Source organism: Vicia villosa, linkage group LG1, assembly GCF_029867415.1.
Source record: "Vicia villosa cultivar HV-30 ecotype Madison, WI linkage group LG1, Vvil1.0, whole genome shotgun sequence".
Lineage (NCBI taxonomy): Eukaryota > Viridiplantae > Streptophyta > Magnoliopsida > Fabales > Fabaceae > Vicia > Vicia villosa.
The window spans coordinates 215,265,947-215,279,437 of NC_081180.1; the positions used below are offsets into that span (position 1 = coordinate 215,265,947).

Genomic DNA, 13,491 nt, shown 5'->3' on the forward strand with positions numbered 1-13,491 from the left:
GTCCTTGCCTCCCCCCATGACCGCAAATACCGAGCCCGAAGAAACTCGCGCCCGGGAAAAGGGGGAAAAACGCAGGACCTCTAACTACGACGTTGGAGCACGAAGAAAAACACACTAAAAAGTATACAGAAAGCCAGAATCTAAAATACAACAAAGCACACTCACGTACGACGGAGGAACCTCCTATCTCCACCGTACGACCCCACATTCATCATCTATGTTCATCAAAAAATCTTCCTAAAAGCTTACCCTAACCACATGCAATCGATTCTAAATAAAGATCAAAGCATAAAAAATGCAAAGAGCAGAGATCATAGGTTAAACTTACGGTTACGATTTTAATGAAGAGACTGAAGAAACGGTAACAAACACCACTGCAAGAGAAAAGAGTCGACGGAGGGAGAACGAAGCAAACAAATTTGTAAAGTTTGGAAAAATGGGGATTGTTCTCTATTTATAGGCTACTTGATTCCCCACACGCGCCGCACGTGCCTAACTGTGCAGAGGGATGGTCATCATTAACCCTACTGCCTAGGTAATTGATTGCTTATCATTTCGCATTAAATGCAACGTTCCCAATCACCAACTTTTCATAAACAACACGCTTCTTCACCCCCGACCTGACCCTTCCTTTCCTCGGAAATGAACGGCCTACCTCCCTCGGATAGATAGGGAACGAACCGTCGGATCTACTTCCTATAAGTCGTCACTCCTCTGACCGGAAGCAACGACTTGGGGGGCTCCTGTTCTGGACCGGCCCAATCCAGTCAAATTGGGCCATTCCCGCCTTCGGCCCAATACGATTCAGGACGCGCGTGTTAGTTTCCATCCGACCAGACTGGGCAAACAGGCCAAGTGACCGACCACAAGGACCCCTCGTGCCCGGTAAACAAACAGTCCACGCGTCTCCTGAATATCTGCCCCAGAAGGAGGAGTCCAATTCGCTCGTCAAAACCTCCTATAAATAGCCCTCTACCTACAGAGGGCAAGGTAGTCTTTTTCTTACCACTAAACCCTAATACTTTGTTGTACCTTGTGAAATACATACTTACTTTGGCATCGGAGTGCCTTGCAGGTACAACCCTTTTTTCCCATCTTCATCATCCCGAACTTCAAGCCTTCATTGTTGCTGGTCATCTGATCTGTTCGATAAGATCAGTACTCTTAAACGTTTTTTGGATGTTCTGAAAATTTTGTCTAGGTAATTTAGTTTACATGGTTTAGGTGATTTGTGACTAGATAAATACTCTAACTCTAATCAGAATAATTTAACTCTATTATATGTTTGCCAAACATAGCTTAACTCTACTTTATGTTTAATATGAGTTTCTTGTGTTTTGCAGGTTCGAGATTTTGTGGATCGATGGTTAACCACTGCAAAAAAAAGGGAATTAGGACAATTTAATTAGGGCATTTTTTATAACCGCCACTACTAACAGTTGATTATGACAGTTTTTTGAAACGCCACTATTAACGGTGCATTACGTCGGTTTTAAACGTCGTTATTATGTCAGTTTTGACCAATTACTTCACACATTTCTTTTCCACCAATATGACTCATTTAAAATTTTTGTTTTCCTACTTTTTGTATTAAGTCTAAATCTTTTATTTTTTAATATTTTTTATTATTTATATTTTTATTCTTTATTATTTTACCGTGAAACAACTTGATTGAGATGTGGTACCATAGAAAAACTTACGATAAACCCTTGAGTTTCTCGAATCCTCTCATCCTTATTCAACCCTTTCCTCCTCGTCGATTCCACTGATTCGTTTAACCTGCTCGGCGCCGCCATTGATTCCTCCCAATCCTACTCGCTGGCGCCACTGATTTCCTCAAACCCTATCCAAACCTCGGCCCAATCGAACGACTCTGAAACCCTAGAAGTATCACCCCAAAATTGACATCAGCTCTGATCCAACTTTCACGAAACCTCTCTCAAATTAGCATGGTTCTTCTCTTCATTCACCAATTCCTATTTGTATCAATTTGGTACAACTACAACCAGTTCTGATAATAAGTGCCTATTCGTTCTATATTTTTCTTCTTCTTTGAGATCTATACGAGGTATGTGTTTGTTGAAATTCGTTAGTTGTTTAACATTAGAAATACCTGATTATAATTCTTTTTATGATTGTTTATATTCTTTAAATATGATTTGAATTTTTATTTTTATTTTGTAGCTCCAAATGATAGATCGGGATGAAATAGATATTGTTCTCTAATTAATCAAATTGCGAGCATGAAACTGAATGTCAAATTTCAGGTTCTTTTATTCCTCTGATTAATATAGGTTTTTATTCTTATGTGTTGTCGTAACTATTAATAGTGGGAAACCCGTGCGTCCGCACGGGTTCTGGTTTGATACGCGCATTTATTTACATAATATATTTATTTTTAATAGAACGTTAAAAAGAAAAAATATTTAAATCAATAATATATTTTTCGTATATGAAAAGATTTAAATTAATAACAGATTTTTTTTCCCGTATACCATTTTTGGATCATAAATACCATATTTCGTATATAAAAAATATTTAGATTAATAATAAATTGTTTCCCGTACACCATTTTTGGATCATAAATATTTGGATCATAAATCTTCTTCCCTATTTAAAAATATTTAAATCAATTTATTGTTTAAATAAAAATATATATTGTGGTGATAATCAAAATATATATGAATTATTCACAAAGACCAAAGTGTCCATTTGCTTCAACGATCAAATGCTTCAGCCTTTATCAAACTTTAGAAAAAGAAAACATGAATTAATTATTACAACCCATATCAACCTAACAAACTGGAAAATTATTTCACAGATATGTTGCATGTGACATACATTTTCTTCATTGTATTTGAAATGGAATCAACCTGATCTCGTTACTCTTGTTACTTGAACACTTGTCTTTAAAACTTGATGTTTATGGTATTGCATTCCGTAGATCTTGATTACCATCTGCTAAAGAATGCAACAACTTTTGCTGATAATTTAGAGTGTAGACTAAATCAAAGTAATAAAACAACCTTAAATAATAAAACTGTTATGATCAGAAAAAATTAATGGTATGAAAAACAAACTGTCATTGATGAAGTAAAACAAAAAAACAAAATATGAGGGACATCAGAATGATGTAGAACAGTATTGCAGAATAACTTAGAAATTTAGAATCTCTTGATTTTGAAAATTTTGGAAAATATTAAACAATGCTTGCTTTTATGTGGAATGGTCTGTCAGTTAGGTTTAATAGGGGTAATTAAAAGGCTGCCATAAACACCGCCACTGGATATTGTTAGAGTGCCTCAAGCCATCTCATCAATTGATAAAGTTCCATCATTAGCCTACTTATCAATCCATTAATAAGTTGCAGACCATAAGAAATCCAAACATAAGAATTTCTCAATTGATAAAGAAATCCAGTCACATTCCATCATTAGCCTACTTATCAATCCATTAATATGCTTGCTTTTGTTAGAGTGCCTCAAGCCATCTCATCAATTGATAAAGAAATCCAAACATAAGAATTTCTCTACATAATAAAACATAGAAATGAGTTCCAACACCTATGCTGATATCAACATAATCTCTGTATATAATATCATCCCCATCAATGACGACATTTTTAATCAGTTGATGTTGAAGTGCATTCAGGCAGCCTAACATAGAAACCAAAGTATGTGAGACAATTGTAAGAAAACTTCACCAGCATTAAAATTCATAAGAAATAATCGAACAATTGCAACGTAGAATAGACGATACGCAAATAGCTCTGGAAATTGATACATCTTATCAGCATTTTAAACTTTGAATACAATAAATATCTCTATTAAATTATGGTTGCCACTAACAATTTTAATTGAATTAGACTAACATACAACAAATATACATGACCCAATGAAGGTGCATCCAGTTTAAATACACCATATACATACCTATCAGCCATAAAAAAGGTGCATCCAGTTTCTTTATAACCAAGAAGTATCTTCAGAATCTTGTTGTAGTCCCCATCATAGTATTTAGGCTGCAATCCATGATAATGTGCATACCAAGTACAATGAACATACTTATAAAGAATTAGTAGTTTCCATTAATGATTACCTCCTTCTACTCAGCCGAACAATACAAATTCTGAACAACCGACGACGAAGCAACCGAAGAAGAACTATACAAAACAAACCCTTCAAATATTCAAATGACAAAAAAAGTAAGAAACTCCATCACAAAGCAAACCCTTCAATCTCAGCAAGCAACAATAACAACAAGGAAATAAACAAAGATTCAGTTTTTATAAAAATGAGTCACAAATAAACAATTTTTCAGTATTACAGATCCAAAATAATTTATAGTTAAAAGCATAGCTACAATGTCATTGTTGTCAAATGATCAAATGACAGTATTCACAAAGTCTAAAAATTGCTAAACCCGTTACCTCGGAAATCTAGTCAATTCAGCCGAACAATATAAACTCTGAACAACCGATGACGAAGCAACTGAAGAAGAACTATACAACTGCATATCCTATATAAAATTTACACTACCATCATAGTTTTCATTTTTGACATCTCTGCGACCTTAATACAAAAAGCTACCGTGCATAAACCAATTTCCCTAGAATGCAAAGAGATCAGTTCGAATTAGAACAACTCATACGACGTTTTGAGTAAATAATGCAAATCAACATAACAAATATAGAAGATTGAAAAAAAATAAAAATACACACTAACATTTGTTTACATACTCCCTTGCGGTAACCCGGACACAAAACTCATAAACACTCAATATTCACTTACGATCAATTAATAGAATATGTAAGAGTAACTTATCTTTCGGTGGCGGTGACGACATTGTGATTCATGCGATAGTATTGAATTTTCTTGTCAGCGATGGTATTGTAACTCATGTCGTCTTCTGGTTTGTCGGTGGTGGTATTGTACACCAGGTTCAACAAATTCCAAATTGCCAATTCATATGAAGCTTCAAATAAATAGGTGTGTCTAAACCTTTGAGGAGTTATTCCATTTGAAAAGAAACTGGTGAAACAAATAGGTAATCAACACTAATAACAATTTAAATTGCTTTTAAGAGAAATCAATAGTAGCCTTATAAGAACGCCTTTCACCACCACCACCGCTGAATGTAGCCCGATTCAGACGAAACACCCGATCTGTATTTGGCATCATAACACCGTTAAATTTCTACAACACTCAATATATTTGAAATAATCATCAGAAAATGAAAAGCGCAATAAAAGTAAAATAAAACAGTGATGTCATTCTGCAAGAGCATAAAACCAGTTCTATAAATTACATAAACTCAGTTTCAAACAAATCAACTCAGTATTATGAAGTGAGCCACAAATCTCAAAACAAAAATATTGAAAACTAATTTGTTTCGAAATAATCACCGGCGGCCACGGCGATCGAACTACGACGATAAACCCACTACATATAAACATAACCTGCCAAAAACATAAATCATAAGTAAACCAAGTTATGTCCCTCAACAAATTATCAAACAATTTCGATTCACCATAAAATATATAGGCAGATCCTGAACACAATATGATCAGAAAACAAACATAATCATCTTTAGCATAATACAAAACCGTAGATTTAGGCTACCGTTGACTCGGTTTTCTATCGCTGCTCCTTCAAAGGCTAGCAAGACACTCTATACGCGTACGCCAACCATCAATCCTACCGTGACTGTAGAGGTAAATCTACAATCAAATAGAAATTAATAAATTAATCATTCCAAAGAACACATAAGAAGAAAAATTTAATGAATCATGGAATTAGAAGGCAATATTCACGAACACCTGAACAAAAAAAGCTGAAAAATGAAAGAAATAATGAGAGATCTAAAAAAAATGATTCAATCTTCATCGTTAAATATCAACAGCAAAAACCCAGATCTAAGAAGAACAGCTGCAAGTTTAACCAAAAAACAGGGGCCCTCTTCATCACTACTCTATTCATCACCATCCTTAACAACGAAAAAACCCATATATGTGAAAAGCTGAATAGCTTAACCACTACTCAATAACACAAAAAAAAAACAGATCTGAGAAGAAAATTGCAAATAGAAAACGCAACACAAAAGTTTGCATCTTTTACCTTATAATGTGAATCGTTGAAACTTTTTGTTGCGTTGATGACAATAAAGAGACATGACAGTGGTGGCGATTGTGGTGATAGTGGCGGCGGTTGTGGTGAAAGAGAAGGAGACGAAAGAAGAGGGTTTAGGGTTATGGATTTGAGAGAAAACATGAGAACTTTGAGAAATAGAAACGTGAAAGGGAAGAGAGAGAAAAGAGAGAAAAAGTGAAAATGGGTACAGATACACTTTTTAGAAGAGGACACTGCACTATTTGGTTCAGTTACATTAGAAATAAAAGTGAAAATTGTACATACTTTGGCCAATAGAGAGAGAAACAGATGAAACCATTAGTTAGATTGAAGCCAAAAACAGATTTTAGTCACAAAAAGTAATATTTAGACACATTTTGCCCCCAAAAAAAATAGGTGGAATTTTTTAAGCAAAGGGCAAATGGGTCTTAACCAGGTACTTGTATTTTCTTATTTTATAGATTTGGTAAATTGAAATTTTAATAAAACAGAGAAAAATTCAAATTTTTTGTTTTTTTATGCATGGCAATTGAAATGAAATTTTCATTTTAATTAACTAAAGCTCTAAACCTAAATAACCACTACAACGAGGAAGGGCTTTTAAAGCGCTTTTTTTGGCCTTTAACAGCGCTTTAAAGCGCTGCCAAAGCCAGCGCTGGCATAGGCTACGAAAGCGTTTTTAAAAGCGCTCTGGTAGGCCCCCCTATAAGAGCGCTTTTCTGGAAAAAGCGCTCTTGTAGGCCCCCCTTTAAGAGCGCTTTTCAGGTAAAAGCGCTCTGGTAGGCCCCCCTTTAAGTGCGCTTTTTCCAGAAAAGCGCTGTGATAGGCCCACCTGTGAGAGAAAAAATTAAAAACATTTCAATATATTATTTAATTAGTCCCACAATATAATTTATTTACACATTTCAATGAAAATAATCTAATGTTTATTATGTTTTTATTTAAGGTTGTTGTATGACAGAGTGTGGGACAATCCGCAAGATCTTCTTCAAGCGCTTCTGCAATCTCTTCGACTCGATCGCAATCGTATGTGTCTGTGCAATCATCGTTTGAAGCATACTTCCTATTACAACTCGACCCAGCATTCCCGTTACTTTTCTCACCATGCATTGTCCAACATGTATAACTTCTATCAATTCCAAACCGTAGTAAATGGGATCCCAACTTTTTCCCGTCAACCTTATCCCCATAACAGCAACCCAAGCAAGGACACGGCATTCGAAGCGGGTCTTCGGAGTGCGCAACCGCAAACTCAACGAATTTCCATACCCCTTTCTCGTACTCTTTCGACAATCGGTTTGATCTCATCCATGTCTTATCCATGACTTAATTAAGCTAAACAAATGCTTCTTGGTTTCTCTATCAGGTACTAAGGAATTCTGTCAAGATAATAAATAGCTATCATCATTATGTCTTGATCAAAATACCTAGTGAGATCCTATAAAGTGTGAATAATAGAATACCTAATCAGAATACCTAATCAGAATACCCGATTTCTTAAAGAAGACATTACCTTATTTCAAGGTAATATAAGTTCACAAACCAAAAAATGGATTGAGAGACACTAAATTGCAAAAAATACGTCAAAACTGGGTCAAATCTCCCAAAGCAAATTGTTTGCTCAAAAATCTATAAAAATAAATAAAAGAGGAAATCTAGATAGGAAGAAATTGATAGTTGTATAACTAATTTAGTTGTAATTGATATAATAATAATTTTTTATAAGCAATATAATAATTTTGTTTAATTGAAATCGATTGTTTAGTTAAAATTAGTATCTAATCAATATTGTTTTTCAAGAAAGTTTGAACTTTCTCTCTCCTACATGATTGAATGGAAAGCGTAAGAAAAAAATGATATATTTGTTAAACTACAAAAATATCATAAAATATGAAAGTAATATAGTATAAAAGATTATTTTTTTTAAAATAAAAAGTAGAAACAGTTGAGAAATACCCTCTAATATAATAATCCATCATCTTCAAGTTATGGTTCTCATATAAATTGAAATTGAAATTAAGCAGAAAACAACAAATTATAAGCAAGAAGAAAGGGATAGTAACCTGAGTTAGACTTGATGTGGGAGATGGGTAGGTTTGAATCGGCGTTGTACAAGTAGAAACCAGAGACTTCAAAGTAACTGTAAAATTAAACATATACACGATGCAGTTAAATACACCACTACTAACAAATATCAAAATAAACCCAATCTAGAACTCAATTATTTAAAATGCACAATAATTCACATAAACATGGTACCAATTAATTTTCAGCTGCTCGACCTGCTCTAATTAGCACCAAAACACTAATGTCATTACCATTTTTCATGCTCTAACAAGTTGCAATGAACTCAAAACAACACTATTATCAATTGTCCATTTAATTTCCAGCATTTCAACACCATTGAAACTCATCATTCTCTCAATTTACATGTTAACAACACCACCAACCATCATAGAAATTTCCAGCATCAAATGTCCACCAAATAAGCAATACAATTCACATTATCAATCACTAAAGCAACACCAAAATTCCTGCATCTATATACCTTCGTACAACCACATTTCAAAGCATTTTTATGAGTTAAAAGTAGTGGAAAAAACAACAGAGGACAAGTCTGAAATACTGCACTCAAATGCTCAACTCTAAAGTATAAATAGGAAAAGTTGCAAACATTAGAAATAAGTGAGCAAAGAGATAGAATTGAATTTATCCCAAATGCAGTACCACAAACAACAATCAACCTGCATTAGAAACACTCTCTACCCTTCAAACAAACAAAAATCTGTCCTCCAACTCTAGCCAGCAAGAATTCCAAAACAGTATAATCCAAAATAGCAGAACCACAATAGCAGTACAATCCACAAATACAAATCCACAAAACCAAATACAAATCCAAAATAGCAGAACCACAATAGCAGTACAATCCACAAAACCACAATAGCAGAACTTCTTTTTGACATTGCCATCAGAAAGTAACAAGGTATGAAATACCAAACACAAATCCAAAATCAGTTCATAGGGATAGGGTTCGAACCTGCGTTTTTTCTCGAAGGGAGTACGAACGGCGGCGGCGGCTAGTTATTTTGGGAGTACGACGACGGAGGGAGTACGAACGGCAGCTCTGCAACTGCAACCGTCGGAGGGAATACGAACAGTGGGCGGCGGAGGGAGTACGAACGGAGGCGGCGGCAAGTTGTTTTGTGAGAGACGGCGAGAGATGTGTTGTAGAGAGAGAGTTAAAGGTTTGTGAGAGACAACGAGAGATGTGAGAGACTGGGTGATGAGCGAGGAAGAAGAAGACCCTTTTTTGTTTTCTGAAACAAATAGGGTGTTTTAATTTTATGAAATATAAATTTAAAAAAAGGCTACTAGAGCGCTTTTCAGAAGCGCTTTCATATGCCCCTCTATACCAGCGCTTTATTACTAAAAGCGCTTTCGTACCTACCCCCTATAAGAGCGCTTTTAAAAGCGCTTTCATACCCACCCCCTATAAGAGCGCTTTTAGAAAGCGCTTTCATACCCATCCCCTATAAGAGCGCTTTTAGAAAGCGCTCTCGTACCCCCCCCTTTACCAGCGCTTTCTAGAAAGCGCTCTCGTACCCCCACCATTTACCAGCGCTTTTTCCCTTGTTTTTTTTGTTTTGTTTTTAGCGAAATCTATAAGAGCGCTTTTCCCTAAAAGCGCTCTCGTAGGGCTGCTGCAAAAGATCATATTTGGCGTAGTGAACTCACGAATGAAACCCTCATGATGTGTCTTATTTTCCCCTTATTTAGGAGAATATTCTATCTCCTACAACATTATTTTAGATCTACTCATAGTAAATGTATGGAGATAATGGTCTCTTTATTTATAGTTTTGTCAAGTTTACATTCAGAGTAGACCCAAAAGGCAACTCTTTTCGTCCACCTATGACATTGAAAATTGTTCTTTTTTCACTTTATGTATTCTAAACTACATGCATCATTTTGACATGTAAAAATGTTTAGGGTTAATAATAATTCACCCCCGTAATGTTAGCGAATTTTGCTTTTCCCTCTCCCTAATTTTTGGCAACGATTTTTTCAAAAATACTGTTACCAAAACTCGTCTTTGGCAACGGTGAGAGATAAACCGAAACACCCTTATATTACTGGAGAATAAATTACTATTAATCCAATGGTTTATTTCCCTTTCTTAGTAAAAGTCCCCGGAACTAAAATCCTTTATTGTGCATAAGATATTTATAAAAAAAGGGTGAGTTTGATATATATATATATATATATATATATATATATATATATATATATATATATATATATATATATATATATATATATATATATATATATATATATATATATATATATATATATATATATATATATATAAACCACACACATACACACACCTTCAACTATAGTTTATGAACTAAAAATATAAATGTATTGTTATCTATTAATTTCTAAATGCCAATACATTAGTCTTATGTTTCAATTATAGAAGTGAGTGCTATTAATATTCAGTTATTTTCTCTTATCGGTTTGAAAAACATAAGTATTGATTTATCGAACAAATTTTGTGCAGATATTTTCATTTCCTTACTTTGATTATCATAACTTAAAGGAATTAAATGATACTGGATCATTTTTTAATTGCTTAGTATCCTGGAGGGATCAAATTTGACCGTACTTTTGGTGCACATGTCATTGCTACAAGTTATGATTATATGAGTAAGAGAAATTTCAATGGACAATTTCGTGTGTATTTAAATATCTTTAAACTATATACTGCAGGAATTTTTATGGAACTAAAGTGGGGTCACCTTAAAGATGTACAACAAGTTATAAAACTTAGTGAAGAAGCACAAATAGTTATTGACCCAAAGATTTCATCTCTTGGTCCAAACCTAAGTGGTATGTAGTAACATATATATATATATATATATATATATATATATATATATATATATATATATATATATATATATATATATATATATATATATATATATATATATATATATATATATATATATATATATATATATATATATATATATGTTAAAATACTTGTGAACTGATCTTTAGAATTAAAATCTAAAGATGGTATATCAGTAAATTCCTATGGCTTCCAAAGAGCATGTAGAACGGTTCCATAGTTAACAACTCTAAAATGACACTTTTGGCTCATACCAGCATTCATGTTGATGCCCCAGGCCACGTCTACAATTACTACTTAGACGCTGCCATGTTGAGATATTATTAGACTTGTTGAGATATTAGTGGGATTGATATTATTAATATAATATTAAATATAATCTAATATAATAATATCAAATATAATCCAAGTTGTGTAAGTCCAAGCTCAATTAGGTTTGTATATAAAGAGTCATAAGTTGTATCCTTATTTGTACAATTCAAGTGAATAATATAATCCTTATTTCCTTTATTGTTCTCTCTTCCTCTCCTCACTAAAAGTGTCTCACGAACTAACAAAGTGGTATCAGAGCTTCCGGTTATTGTTCCAGGGAACGTGAATCAATTGCTGCAAAGATGAATAGTACTAATGGCATTCCGAATTCTCTTCCAACTCTTGACGGTAAGAATTTGATCCGATCGAAGAAACAGATGCAATCCTTGTTTGGCTTCCATGAAACCCTAGAAGTGGTTACAGGCGGCGTACTTGTGTTGGCTGCAGATGCAACCGAAGCACAAAAAACAGCCCATAATGAAGTCAAGAAGAAAGATTGCAAGGCTGCGTATTGCATTCAGACGACGGTAGATTCAGCGAACTTCGACAGGATTTCTCATGCTGAATCGGCGAAGGAGGCATGGGATATTCTGGTGAAGTATTATGAAGGAGGTGAGAAAGTCAAGGTTGTCAAGTTACAGACCTTGCGTCGACAATATGAATTGTTGTCGATGGGAGAAGACGAAAAGGTTGCAGAGTATGTGTCGAAGGTGCATAAACTCGTCCATCTCATGAAGGGTTGTGGTGAAACCCTAACTGATAATATGATAGTTGAGAAGGTAATGCGTACATTGACCTCTCACTTTGATCACGTTATCGTAGCTATTCAAGAATCCAACAAAGTAGAAGACCTAAAATTGGAGGATCTGGTTGGTTCGTTGGAGGCGCATGAGATTAGGATTGTTGAAAGGAAAGGAGTTCATGATTCGATATAGGCACTGCAAGCTCAGTCATGGAAAAATAATGGTGGTTCCAACAAATTCAAAGGCAAATTTGACAAGAATCAGGGCAAGAAGCCTTGGTCGAACCCCCACAAGCAGCAAGATGAAGATAGAACTTCTGAATCCTCGAAAGGGGGAGGAGGAAACTATCGAAAGGACAAAGAAGATAAAAAAGGTAAAGGTGTGCAGTGCTATAACTGTGAAAAGTGGGGTCACATGTCCAAACATTGTTGGTACAAGAAAGACAATGGATCGACAAAAGGCAAGGACGAAGGAGCGAAACTTGCACGCCAAGATTCAGATGATTCTGAAGAAGGTATGGTGGTTATGGCTGCAATCACAGATAACCATGTCGAATCCAAGATCTGGTTTGGTATAACTGATGAAGTCGAAGTTGAAGGAATTGTTGAGAATCCAGTCGAAGTCAAAGTAGAATCAGATACGTGTTAGCTGGAGATTTCGATTGAAGAAAATGTTCTTTGAAGAAATTAGAGTTCGAAGAGAAATGGCTTCTGATGGCCATTCCCGAGAATAAATGACTCCTGATGGCCATGTTCGAGGATGTTATTTAAGTTGAGATGAAGATGATTGAAATCGAAGCTGAATCGAGATAGATTGTCTTTGGGACTTAAGTGTTTTCTCGAAATACAAAGAGTACTGAAGCTTGGCGTAATTCGTGGCATTCTCGTTAAGGATCACGTTGCCACGTATCGAAAGAGAATTCAGGCGGGAGGATTTGAATTTCGAAACATTATGTATAACTGAACAAGGACAGATGGCGTCCCAGGGATTCGAAGCGTATGCATGTGAGCAACGTGGCATTTCGTTAGTGTAGGACCGTTAGGGTCGAATTAGTATAAATAAGGGTCTTAGTATCAGGATCCAGTATGTTCATTTTGTACAAATCACTCACAAAATTACTCAAGTATCAAGTGTTAAGAGAAAGAGTTCGCTGAGAAATGTACGTATGACACCAACACCACTTTAAATACGTTTGTATTTTTTCTTTATCTAAGTATCTTTCCAATATCTTCATCTTTCGTTTAGTTTTAATTCGAAGCCTTTTTCATTCACCGTCACTTTACATTCTTGCACTTTACATTCTTGTACTTTACATTTCTGCAATTTACATTTCTTTTACACTTCGTCAAAGTTATATTTACGTGTATAACAAGTTTATTCCGCAAGA

At 34.8% G+C, this 13,491-nt stretch overlaps 1 protein-coding gene and 1 long non-coding RNA gene across 2 annotated transcripts; both read left to right on the plus strand.

Annotated features, from left to right (window-relative positions):
- Window positions 1–1,721: 1,721 nt before the first annotated feature.
- Window positions 1,722–11,021, plus strand: LOC131622453 (uncharacterized). The gene is made up of 3 exons (XR_009289907.1): window positions 1,722–2,068; window positions 2,185–2,267; window positions 10,905–11,021. It is a non-coding gene; the product is annotated as an uncharacterized LOC131622453 (long non-coding RNA).
- Window positions 11,022–11,663: 642 nt separating this feature from the next.
- On the plus strand, window positions 11,664–12,752 carry LOC131594735 (uncharacterized). Its single transcript, XM_058866938.1, has 2 exons — window positions 11,664–12,140; window positions 12,297–12,752. The coding sequence occupies exons 1-2, from the start codon at window positions 11,664–11,666 to the stop codon at window positions 12,750–12,752; spliced, it is 933 nt and encodes a 310-aa protein (XP_058722921.1).
- Window positions 12,753–13,491: the final 739 nt, after the last annotated feature.